General features: G+C 37.5%; 1 protein-coding gene across 1 annotated transcript in view; it reads right to left on the reverse strand.

Annotated features, from left to right (window-relative positions):
* The window catches only part of LOC140238016 (uncharacterized), a 32,405-nt gene extending 24,484 nt beyond the window's left edge, over window positions 1–7,921 (reverse strand). The window contains exons 1-2 of the mRNA XM_072317947.1: window positions 7,815–7,921; window positions 164–319 (exon numbers count right to left, since the gene is read on the reverse strand). Coding sequence (XP_072174048.1) covers window positions 164–319; window positions 7,815–7,901 — 243 coding nt within the window. The 5' untranslated portion in view covers window positions 7,902–7,921. The remainder of the gene's footprint in view (window positions 1–163; window positions 320–7,814) is intronic.
* Between the last annotated feature and the right edge of the window lie 6,181 nt (window positions 7,922–14,102).

Below are 14,102 nucleotides of genomic sequence, written 5' to 3' on the forward strand. Positions count from 1 at the left end.
GTGCAGGTTTGAGGGCATGTGATAACAGAAACTTCTGATATTAAATTTCATTTAACTTTTCAACTATAATTGTTGACTTGAGTATCTCTGACAAATTATTATTAAATAATTTTCGGTTTCATATTTTAACATTAGTTCAGAAGAGTGCATAACTACACTGCACCTTTTTGCTGACTGCTCTCGAGAGCTCCATGTTTTTCTTGAACCGCTCCTTGTCGACAGCAGATCCATTGCTCTCCACAATTTTCTCGGCCTCTTCAAGGTGCTTGAGGACTTCCTCGTTCCTTGTTAAGGTCAAGGAGAGCTGGAGCTGCACCCCCTGCAGAAAGCAGCGCATTATAAAATGGGCTTTAGAATCTCTGCAATCTGATTGGTCAATTGTCATGCATTGATTTATACTGATCCGCACTGAGCCATGCGTCCAGCAAAATCCAAACGCATGGCTCAAGTCTTGTATAGTGTTGTAGGTGTTCCGATCGCATAATGGGAAAAATGGTTGTACATTTGTATTTCATGAATTTACGGGCCCATTTTATAACACAAATGATGCACAGGCCTAATTTGTGGATCTGTGAGAATTGGATGCTCTCATTTAAAGGGACTGTACAGTACTGGTTGAGGAGAGGATTCAGGTTTATACAATGTAACATTTCTAAGTGAGATAATGAGAAACCTCTTATGAAATATGAAAGAGCATGTAATTTTAAGAAGAATTCAATGTTTATTTAATGAAAATTGGTTTTCAAATGGCTGAGATATCCAACAAAAAAAAAAGTGATAATAATAAAAGGCGACAGGCCACGTCTTTTATTAGGATCTCTTTTTTTTTTTCACCTTAAATTGTTTTTGGATATCTCGGTCATTTCAAAACCGATTTTCATCATATAAACTTTTGATTCCCCTTAGAATTGTATGCTCTTTGACATCTCATAGAGTGGTTTCTGAATATCTCGCAAAACATTAAAAGCTATTAAAATCCTCACCTCAACCAGAACTATACAGTCCCTTTAACTTTGGAACAGTCTAAAACCCACTCGCTGCGCTCGGGGTTTAAACAGTTCCAAAGTTAAACTTGCGCATCCAATTCTCAATGATCCACTCTGTCCTGTGCATATAATAGACCACAATTTGACATGATTTAAATTTGATGACACATTGAATTACTGTACGAGGTGGTATGAGAAACAATATCAGCAATGAGAATCTGCTAAACTGCTTCCCACATCAACACTGCAGAGGTACAATATGTGCATGTGCAGATGTTTTGTTATTGCACATGTTCAAATAGTACGATCACATTGCAAGTCTTCAACATACTGTAAAACAAGGTATATTCGCGGCATGAAAATTTCGCGAATTGGAGCCGATGACCTTTCTCGCGGCATGAATTTTTTTGCGAATTGCCACTGGCGTCCAATAAATATTGTGTAGGCAAGAACTTTCGTGTGCATTTTAATTTTGCGAATGTTGTCGCTCATGCATTTCGCGAAATTAAAAAGCACGCAAACATTCCTCGTTTTATAGGAATTGTGTACAAGGTACAGGTATGCACCAAACTGCAAAAACAGAAACACTTTGTACACTTTATTACATGTAGTTTTTAATGGCTATGCGCAAATGTGATTAAGTATGAAGAAAAAAATTAAGAAAGCTTGAAGGTATCACAGAAACTAAAGTCAAGAAACAAAATCAAAGAATTTGCTTCATTACATCTTGTACATATTTGTGCAATACAAAGCAGTAGGGTTGCCTACCTTGCCTTTTGATTTTATATTCAATGCTCTGACTCATAAAACGTACCAAGGACAGACTAACATTATACACATACATGAAATTTGCTGGTAATGTGTAGCCCTACATGCGAGTTTGAATGAGGGCCTATCATCATTGCTCGAGCGATTCATTGAATTCAAAGATTTATGGGGTGTTTTTTTTTTCTCTCTCTCTCTCTCCCTGCAGACAGCTGTAGGTAAACTTACAATACAAAAGTCTTAACTTGATTGGGCACACCTACACATATGGAAGGGAACTTTTTGTTTTTAAATCCCAGTGAGGAAGTAGTTGAATGTACGGTATTAAAGATTTCAAAGCAGCTCATTAGTCTGAGTTTGAGCAAAATTCTGAGTTTTGACTGCATGAATTTAAGCTATCCATTTGCTGTTTCCACTCTACAAAAATACCATATCTTATATCAAAATACCAGTCCTGTATGATTGTCAGATTCATATAAAATGATAATGATTTAACTGCCTTGATTTGTCTTGTGCTTCTTCATAGAGGATGTGTGTTATGAACATGATATCCTTGAATTATCTCTACAAGATTTCAGGCAAGATTTTTTTTTTTTTTTTTTTTTTTAACAAAGCATGGATACTAGCTGCATTTCACCCTGTGAAAAAAAAAAAAAAGAAGCAGCATATCATCACAGTCACATTGCCAAAATACATGTACCTACAATGTATGTCAAGGTGATCACAGCATGTCAAACATGACAAGGACTAGTAGGCATTTCATCAAGCCTTTTGTCGGATATTTTTCTCTGACATATTGTTATAAGCTATTGAAATCCTTGCATTTGATTAGCATAGAGCATTTTTTTTTATTGGGGGGGGGGAATCAGATAAAACACTTGATACAATGCCCTCCTGATGACATTCAACACTGTATAACTGCTATTTGTCCAATATTTGCTTTAAAATTCACAATCATGTTACTTTATATCTGATTGTTTATTTCTGTTTGGGCTTTCTTTCTGTTTGTTTGTTTTGTTTTGTTTTTTGTTGATGTTGGGTTTTGTTTTGTTTTTCAAAATAAATTTACCATAATTGGGAATAACTGGCATTCATACAGAAATATTTCTTGTCTGGTCAGTACAATTTACACTGATAGGCAATGCTTTCCATTTTTTTAGTTTGCCTAGTTTCTGGGCAAATTTGCTGTGACCAATCCTGCCAGATCAATGACAAATATTGTTCTTTGAATACTAGCATTTATTTCCTTTGTGTTTTATAAACAAAACAAAATAAAACAAAGAATACACAGATTTTCATTATATGAATCCCTGGCTAAGGAAACATACCTCAAGATTGTTTGTTTGTCTGTTTTACAAACAGTCCGATGCAAAGTTCTACAATTAAAAAATAGATTAAACAAGGAAAAGTAGAAATTACGCGGTGCGTAATGTATGTCCCCGCCGGAAGTAGCATTTAGTAGCAAAATGTACAATATAGGTAAAAAGATGAAGGTCAAAGGTCAAAGAAGTCAAAGGTCAAAATTCTATGTAGAAGTTTTGAAGCCCTCACCTGGTGCCATCACATAAAGCAAACGGAATCGAAATCGGGTTAGAAATGGCGAAGGAGTAGCATTTTGTAGCAAAATGTACAATACAGGTCAAAAATCAAGGTCAAAGGTCAAAGAAGTCAAAGGTCAAAATTCTGTGTAGAAGTTTTGAAGCCCTCACCTAGTGCCATCACTTAAAGCAAATGGAATTGAAATCGGGTTACAAATGGCGAAGGAGTAGCATTTTGTAGCAAAATGTACAATATAGGTCAAAAATCAAGGTCAAAGGTCAAAGAAGTCAAAGGTCAAAATTCTGTGTAGAAGTTTTGAAGCCCTCACCTAGTGCCATCACATAAAGCAAACGGAATCAAAATCGGGTTAGAAATAGCGAAGGAGTAGCATTTTGTAGGCAATGTACAATATAGGTCAAAAATCAAGGTCAAAGGTCAAAGAAGTCAAAGGTCAAAATTCTGTGTAGAAGTTTCGAAGCCCTCACCTAGTGCCATCATATAAAGCAAACGGAATCAAAAGCATGTTAGAAATGGCAAAGGAGTAGCATTTTGAAGCAAAATGTACAATATAGGTCAAAGGTCAAGGTCAAAGGTCACAACTGAAATTCTGTATAAAAGTTTCAAAGCTCCCATGTAGTGCTATCATATAAAGCAAACAGAATCAAAATCGGGTTAGAAATGGCGAAGGAGTAGCATTTTGAACATTTTGATCACACACGGACGCACGTACACACGGACGGACGGACGGACGGACACACGGACGGACGGATACACGGACACACACACGTACGGAGCCCGTTTCATAGTCCCCTGCTCGAACTCGTTCGGCGGGGACAAAAAAATGAAATGTGCACCATTTAATCTTCATCTACACATAGGACTAAATTACAATTCCTGAATACAATATAGTTCAAGGACACATCGGGTGGGAATTGGAGAGGTATCAAAATACAAAGGCTTGGAGGCATGCACACAGGCTGACCTACTGCATTTCAAGCAAACAATAGCACACCAAGGCAAGTGGCACTAGATGACACCTTTTCTGTAATGAATATTTGCTGACAACCGCATCACTGAAATTACTTCTGTCATGATGCTACACTCTGCGAGGTTGTTAACCGATATTTACGTGCAAGCACACAGGGTATCTTGGCAACCTTGCTAAATATTGGCATTTAATTTTCACACGCAGCTGATGTACAGTACCAAGCATGATACATGTGCCAAATGTACACAGAACTTAAATTTTGAATGCACTTTTGAAAAATGGTACACCATGTAGCTGCATGAAGGCAACATTCTCATTATTATTATCATTATTATCATTATTATTATTATTATCATTATTTATTCAGCATTCAAGAAGATATTCAGCTATCATTGAAGAAGCCAGCAAGAACCTATTCATTAAATGCTGAAATTGTTTCACAGAAATGTTGATTTTATGAGACTGAATGCATCCAAAAGGAATGAAATACTGCCTGTTGTAATCGTATGATACACTCCAGGGGCGGATTCAGGAATTCCATTAAGGGGAGACACCTTTTCAAAATTAAAGGGGGGGCGCAGGCGCCCTCACCCCATTTTTTTTTCTTTTTGTTTCTTTCGTTTAAACAAAAAATAAAGAGGGGGCGCGCACCTGGTGTACCCCCTCTGGATCTGCCACTACACACTGTGCACAATGCTATTTCTACTAGATCTAATGCACAACTGTTCGACATATTAATCTGGGTATACACTTTTGTACATGTCCATAGATTTTTCTTGTTAGATTGGAAAAAATACAGTGTTCCTCCTCATATGGTGCATTAAGAAAAAAACAAAACAAAACATGACATTAATTAACGCAAAGAATATTAACACTCACAGGGACTGTACATTTGTACAAGTGTATCAAGCCTACCAAGTCTCATACCCAAGGCATGACCTCATGCCTCAGGGGTCTTTCTCATGATTACACACCTGACAAGCTTTGACTCATGTACCTCAAAAGAACATGGATTTTCACTCATTCAGTCATATTTTGAGAAAATATTCTCAATCAGAATAAGCCCAAATTCAACTGCATTAAAATTAGACAATTTACAGTATAAAAATGTCAAAGCTTCTAATACCATTGCATACTTCCCCCCCCCCCCAGCTGCTGAGTCCCTTGTGTCAGAACAAATAGAAGAGATGTGAGTTGATAAAATCATCACTTCGTGTACTTTCACATGCAGTATACTATGTGGTAATGCCAAATATTGGTAAAAGAGATCTCTAGATGAACCTTTAAAATACCACTGTCATGTGTGTCATTTAATGCAACACATGAATGGAATACTGTACACATATGCAATACTGTACCGGTACTGTAGATGTACAAATGGGCAATTCCATGAGATGGGTGTCATGGGGTGAAAAACTAAATTGTGAAGTTGAAACTTGTCACCTATCTTATTTTGTTCAAAATACTACTGAGCATGTGGAACAGCCATTTTTTCCATTAATATACCTCCAGAATGGCAGATATTACACTTTAATATTGTATGTGCCACACATTGTACAACCTTATGACAGTGGGAAAGGGATGAAAGAGTGCCAATATTGGTTTATTTTATGGACAAAATATCTATGGAGGTTAAATACATCAAAAACATTTAGTTTCCAGCTAATTCTCATGGTCAGTTACAAATATGTGGTAGTGATTATGAGCTACAAATTTGTAATAGTAACGTGTAACATCAGTAACAATGACTTTGCTATTGCTGTCAAATATTTCCAATGTTCTCAAAATTTTTACCCCTTTGTGTACCACAATATACAATGTAAGTTATTAAAATCATACAACAGTTGTTTGAAATACTACCCAGTATGAGGACACTTTTTTTAATAAAGGCATGTTGGCTTTTTATGTCGTCCCAAAAATATATAATGTAACGAAAGTATTTTGTCTTTATTTCCTATATGGATGTGGTTAGTACAGTTCTATTAATATTGCATGGTAGACTAAAGGACTTGTGCATCTGTTGTAGAACAGAGTCTGTCAAACCTTCCAGTATAAAAAATATGACGATTACAATATGCAGAGACGCCTAAAATGTGTAACGTGAATAACATGGAATTGCCCAAATATATTGATATACGATATCATTTTGAAAGTTCAGACAGGCAGTACATCTCATGGTTGGCACAACTGGCACTCCAGAGGTGGCAACAGAAAAATGTAGAAAATTGTGTAGAAGCCCTGGCCCCCCCCCCCCCTTTTTTTTTTCTCGCTTACTTGCTTGTCAGGTGATGAAACTGGAAGTGGTACCATAAACATAAGTGAATAGGGCCTATAATTTCTTTTTATTACTATTTTTTTTCCTTGTCAGCCGCTTAATCCAGAAATATATATAGATTTTCTTTTTTGCATGCTTGCTTTTGCTCATTTTCATACTTGCCAACATTTTCATTTGAGAAAGCAGTAGAATCCAGGATGCCTATGCGAGCAGCGCTAGCTTGAATGCTAATAAAATCTTTTAAAAGCGGTAGTCTACTGCCAAATGCGGTAGAGTTGGCAAGTATGCATTTTGACTCGATCAAACTACAGTAGTTTTAGTTTTTTGTTTTTTTAATTGTTCAGAGGAAGATTTCCCTTCAAATGAAATAACTTCATGCATGCCAGGCATAATGTTCTCTGAAGAGTAAAAAATGTCACCTTAACCTTTAAAAAAAAAAAAAAAGAGAAAAGGTTAAATGCAGTTCAAGATGATCCGATTTGATCATGAATTCATTCATTTTGCTAGTGATCTCTATAATTCCCCATTCTAAGCAAATTAATATTGGTATAAATTACCAACTGCGATGAATGAACTTACACTTGTATGCAGACTTGGTTTTCATAAATGTAGATGTAATTTTCTAAATCACAAACCATAGGCCTATAATGTTCAGGGTAAGTTGGTCTTCCTGTCACAAGTGATTGTGGCTACAATTGTATAGCCTACCACTACCAGGCAATACTCAAAAGTTTGAGTAACCACATCTGCCATACACAAAGTGTATAGGCCTGTCAATTTAATAACATTTAGACAATCAATCACTATTGCGTATTAAAGTCAATTTGACACTTTTTACTGTTTCCTGGTCCAGTATTGGGGCATTAATCAGGCGCAAGACAAAAAACTCAAGGACCTGAGCCCAAGTACCAAGCCATATAATCATAGCTCTCATCTCCGGAGAATTCCGTACGCGTGTACAGCGAGGGCTTCACCAACAGCTCAGCGAGAGCGCGAGCGTTGGTTGTTGTCATGGGATCACACTGCCCTTGCCACGTACAAGAGGCTATCACCGTTCGCCGATACAACAGCGAAAACCCGAACACCAGCGCATGTTAGTGGAGTTTGGCCAACTTTCGAAACCAAAACAACATATCCAGACATACTTAACACCAGCACTGCCTTCATAACAAAGATGTGGATAGTACTCAAAAATGTTCCTATAGCTTATGCTTTGGCTGATAGATAGGAAAATTAGGAAAGTAATGAATTAAAGACGTACCTGTAACTTTTCGCAGACGTCTGTCACATCACTCGCCATTCTTCGCGTGGGAAAATCAAATATGAGTGTGTATGTGTGTGTGCGCATAAACAGCGTGTAGCCTGCACGCACCATACCACTCATAGGAGATGCGATGGAGATACGAAGAGCACTTCTAACCACAGGACCACTTTGCGGCATCAACATAGAACAGGTGGCGCGCGAACTGATACGAACTTTTCAAGAAAAGAGATTGCTCAGTGTACTAGTATTGTAATAGGCCCTGCACCTGTTCGCATGATCTCGTCAGAAGAGCCGATTATTATGTAAAGTTTGCAGTTAAAAATCAATTCCATGGTTAAAAAAAATTATATTATCATTACTGACAACTGCTCTTTTTACAGTAGGCCCTACCTATACAGCTTGTGAGTTGTGACACACAAAATAAGTACATACTGTAATGCTGTTTTCTTTTCCTTTCTTTTCTTTCAAGATGAGATGATGATAATTTTGATGACATTATGTAGCGAGAGATTGATGTTGAAAAGTAATTAGGATGGTGATGACTATAATGATAATGATGACGATAGCGGTGGTAATGATCATAATTGTTGATTATTTTCCATAACTTTATGTTACGTGAGTTATAACATTCGTTTGGAGAGGCACTGAAATATTCATCGCCTCCCACTTCGTTGAAGTCTGTATCGTACATATATGTTCAGTTCAGTTGCCATTTCTCCTCAGCTGCACCTATATGGATTTAGGCAGCTTGCATTTTCTCATCATATCCACAGATTTCTTACATCTGTCAATAAATTCTTTTATACACCACTGTTGTTTTGTACTGAATTGCACCGTCGAGATATTCCCAATTAAATGTGGTAGGATCATTGCCATCATTTCAGTGAGAAACTGATAGCAAAGACAACGGTGAATAGACATGCTATTTATAAGGCCCGAAAAAGAAAAAGAACCAACGGTTTATTTAACAAATACTGACCAAAAAAAAAAACCAACAACAACAACAATTCAAAAGAAGTGGTAATGCATGTCGCCGTTAGGAGTGCAGTGTTCCTTGCTATTGAATTTTAAAAGGGATTAGAAATAGCCGCTAAAATGCGAACAAGAGTGACTTGAAGTGGATACTCCTAAAGAGTAAAAACTTGCCCTTCAGGGTTGAGACAAGAGTAAGGAGAAAAAGAAAAAAAAATATAACTAAAAAACATGGATCAGCATTCCAAACATAACATGGGAACTTTAATCTCAGTTACCTGATTACAGGGTGGAAAAGGAAAACAGACAAACTGGGTCAAGAAAGGAACGCTGGAGCACCGTAAAATGAATGATAATTGAATTAAATTGAATTGAACTGAAATTTTGCTCTGCGTGGGAAAAAAACGGTCAACATTACTGTGGCACTGGAACAGTAAAATGCAGAAATTATACATATATAGGATAATGCCGATTAATAGGTTATAACAATATCAAGAGCTTTTTTATGCAGTATGTACTAAAAGATCAAGTTGTGAACAACCCCGCACAAGAAAACACAAACAAACAGCTGTGGCTACACCTTTATACAGGTGACTGGGTCCCGGGACTGGACTTACGTCTGAATTGCATTTATTTATAAAAACGCCCATCGGCTGAAAGCAGTGCATGATGGCATGATGACATTTTGTCTAATAATGGAAATCTGAATTCTTATCCGAAAAGCAAGAGACAAAGATTGTTATTATGAAGACTTTCATTGCAAAATAGTTAACTCCACTTTTATCAATTTTAGATCTTTGCTATATTTGTTATGCAACAGGTGAGGCATCATTGGAAATGTTTATTTTGCTCTATCATGTGGACTTACTTTAAAATGCTTAAATATGGTCTTTAACCTGTTTTGCGATAAAAACTTCATAATGAACCTACTGAGAAATGAATACTAATAAATTTGAAAATATTGCGTTGCATTTTGGTCTCGCTTATGGTATTCAAACAGAATATGGATGGAAGAAAGATTTGCGGTGACACCATGTGTATGTAGTCCTTAACCGGATTCTTGTTTGGCAGAAGAGCCTAGAAAGAGGAGAAACGAAGAGGGAAGCGACATACGGGATTTGTGAGGAGGGCAAAAAGTGAAGAGTGGGAGACAGTTGAATGTTGGAGTATCATCTCTCTCCCTTCTTTCCACATATTCTCATCTATCCTCTACTTATCCCTCCTTCGAGGGATTATTCGTCCTTCCTCCATTGATTCGCATTCCATAGCCACTCTGTTCGCCGACTTCGTTCTCCTCTTGGTTTCATGAATCTTCACTGCTCTCCCCTATCTCCATGATACTCCAACATTCAACTCCTTCCTCTTCCTCTTCCCTTCTATTTCATCTTTCCCCTTCTAACGATGTCCGAACATCTTACTTGATTTTCACACTATTCTTCCTTACCACTCTCTGTGTTCCTTTCTCTACTGTCTCCACTAGTGCAACTTCAACTTCTAGCCCACTACTGTCTCCCACTCTTCACTTTTTGCCATCCTCACAACCCCCATATGTCGCTTCCCTCTTCGTTTCTCCTCTTTCTAGGCTCTTCTGCCAAACAACGATCCGGTTAAGGACTACATACACATGGTGTCACCGCAAATCTTTCTTCCTAATTAACTTCACCATGCAAACCATCAAGCAACGCAGAATATGGATGTGAGTGTATATTCATGCTAGATATGTTTTTGGTGGATTAATGTTGTAAAAGGAGTGTGCACTGTACGTGACAAAAAATTGAAAGTTTTACTGTTAGCTTTACTGAACATTAGCAACGGCAAGGAAGAAGGAGAAACTTCGATTTGCCCGCCCTTTTTTTTTTTTTCATGTGTTACAATATTTCTCATTAATATCATCATTATCATTATCATGCTGGTCGAAAAAAAAAAATGCGATATGAATATTATTTATATGGAGGAAAAGTGTAAGTAGAATGTTAAATATTAAGGATTGCAATGTCTATGCTTTTGTGGGAAAAAAAAAACAAGATAGCTGTAGAAATGGCGATGGTGGTAAAGATACCAAAGTTAAGTAGCAAAGAAAAACAAACATACCAAAAATTACCGTCTGACCATAGCAATTCTCGTACCAATATCTCACTGGGTTTGGCGGAGGTACAGTTGAATGAACGAGGTGTAAAAGAATGTCTCCACCTCACTGGTTGCAATTTTTTTTTTTTTTTTTTTTTTTTTTTTTTAACCTAAGTTCGACGTTCGATCGGATTAGCTGCAATAATCGACGCATGCAGTGATAAAGGAAAAGCGCCATCTAGTGTTATACTCTTTATACTCCCTTATGAAAAGTTGTTCGTGAATATCGGAGGCATGTTGATCCAGATTTTATTTTTGCTTGTAAATAAATAATTGCTAGAAATCAGGGACCATGAAAGACTTTTTTTTTAAAATGCGTGAAAATGAGTGAATTTTTGGAGGGGTGTCCTGAGACAATGCCTGTTTTGAATGTTAGGTAGAATTTTCTGGAAACCTTTTTTTTTTTGGTTTTTTTTTTTTGGCTATATTGTTCCAGTAAGTTTCTGTTTCAGTAAGTTTTATTTCTCCAGTACTGCATGTTGTATGAAAGAAATCAATGACAAAATAGAAAAAAATATACATATACACAAGAGTGCCGTTAAGAAATCTTATGTGAATGAAACTATGCATATTAATTGTATCTTAAAAGTATCAATTAAGTGGCTATAGCTCCAGCCAGGGATGGATCCTGAGCAACTTCCGTAAAGGGGAGACGCCTTTGCAAAATTAAAGGGGGCGCACGCACCCCCACAATTTTTTCTTTTTATTTCTTTTGTTTTAACAAAAAATAAAAAATAAAGAGGGGGCGTGAGCCCTGTGCGCCCCCTCTGGATCCGCCACTGCTATGCAGCCCCCTAAATGCTTTTTAATTGAGTATGCTTTCAACAACCACTACTCTCCTTCTGTTTCAATATCAGGAGAATATCCGGAAGGTGGCAATTTGCGCACACCCGTGTACGATAAATTGTAGCTTGTAAATTAATTCGTGCAGGCCTGAAACTGGAACCATAATTGGTGATGTTCTTTATTTCGAAGGTTCGTTAATCCGAAAATGAAAATTTGATAAGGTTTGTTATTCCGAAGGTTTGTTGACCCGAAAATGAAACGAGGTTCGTTAGTCCGAATTACACACTATCAGAAAATGAAGAATGGCTCATTAATCTGAGGAGTTGAGGCGTTATTCCAAAGGTTCGTTATTCCGAAGGTTCGTAATGCCGAATATTAAAAAAGGTATACTTCATTCCGAAGGTTCAGTAACCCGAAAATGAACTGTTCTTCAAATTAACAAACAGATCATAATATATCCGAAATAATATCATTATCTACATTAATTTCAGAGTTTCCCATGAATTCGCATGAACATCTTCATGAAGTGTAGGATTGTCTTGAGAGAATGTGATCTTCCATAATGACAGGATCAGAGTGGCGGATGGGGGGGGGGGGGTCCCTTTATTTTTGTGAAAACAATAGAAATAAAAATAAAAATGGAGGGGCGCGTGCGTGCGCCTCCTTTAATTTTGTAAAGGCACCCCCCCCCCCCCCTTACGGAATTCCTGGATCCGTCCCTGCAGGATATGGACGTGGGCATGTAACATGGCAAACTATTTAGTCAAAGCGCAAATAGAGATGATTATGCACGGACTTGATTGCATGGTGAACATGAATATAGGATGAACGAAGTTTGATCAAGACTGCACTGTAAGACATTGGAATATTACACTTTTATTATGAATGAGAATGAATGGGGTTTCCTATTCCCATCAAAAGCCAGGAAGTGCATTACATTACATTACGAATGGATATACCACTCGATGTTAATTCTGCTTCCAGTTGTTCAAGCACAGACTTAAAACACATAATTGCATCCTATATCATGTTAATTGATGAAATATGACCTTTGATTAATGGTCAATATTAATTATTATCACTCGTATCCTGTACTATTTGTGCACTTCTGTGGCCAATTGACTTGCCATAGCCCCAAACTGCGTGCTCTGTCTTTTGAACATCTAATTGTTTCTTCACAACTCCATTTAGTGGAGTCACTTCTGTAATTTATCATGATACAAACCGTCTCTATAATGACACCGCCATGCACTTATTTTGCCTTTATTACCAGGTATAGGCATGCCTATATTTTCGATGCAGCCATGCGTGAATAACTTGATACTGCGCAATCACGATTCTATAACCGTCACCATCTGACCTTAACTTAATGTCGGGAATATTTATTATATTGCTGGTTTATTCATTTAACATGAAATGAAATTTCTCCCAATGATTAACCGTAATCAAGAACAAAGGTCAACCCCGGCCGTCCAGAAATAGGCCTATGTGTAAAAGTGTAAATCAGAGCTACATAGGCCTATACCGAGGTTAACGTGTTTGACACCTAATACCCCCCATGAAAGCTGATCTTGAATATAGGGGCTATCTTTTTTCTGCTTAATTCCGACAAATAAAACTGATTTATCCAGTTATGGTAGGCCTACCGGGCTATACTATGGTATAATCTTCAAGTACAGTTCTTAATAAATAGATATGTCGGATTAGTGTCCAAACACTTCAACCCAGTCCATGGCCGGCGGAACCGTGGGGGCCGTGGCGGCCGTGGGGGCTCGGGCCCCCACACTTTTTGTGCACCATACAAAGGAATACATAAGGTGTCACGAGTTTGGGCCCCCACACTTTTTTTTTTAACCCGGAAGTGAAAATAAATAGAAATAGATAGAGATCTTGAAGTGTAAGGTTATGTTTTTCCACTGAAGACCTTTCCTGAAAAACCTCGGAAATGGAAGGGGAGAGATGAGCTGAGGACCTTTTTTTTTTTTTTTTTTTTTGCTTGTCAGCTGAAGAAACCCGGAAATGGAAGGGGACAGATGAGCTGAGGACGTTTTTTTTTTTTTTTTTTTTTCCTTGTTAGCTCATGAAACCCGGAAGTGGGCCCCCACTTTTGAAAACGCTCCGCCGGCCCTGCATTCGAGTATGCCCTAGGCCTTTTTTGTTTTTTGTTTTTTTCCCTCGTTAATAATCTTCGCCCAATTTCTATTCGTGCATCTCGTGTCCTTGTCGTTCTTTAACAAGAGGGATTGCAATATGATGGCAATATAGGTTTCTAGGCCTACTAGAGTTATAATGGCTGGTGATAACTATGCAAATAGGCATGAATCAATTGTTTTCTCTAGCTATACAATAGAAAGATCCAGTTTGACACATACTTTAAAAAAATACTTCAAAAAAAGTGAG

Source organism: Diadema setosum, chromosome 2, assembly GCF_964275005.1.
Source record: "Diadema setosum chromosome 2, eeDiaSeto1, whole genome shotgun sequence".
NCBI classification, from domain to species: Eukaryota; Metazoa; Echinodermata; class Echinoidea; order Diadematoida; family Diadematidae; genus Diadema; species Diadema setosum.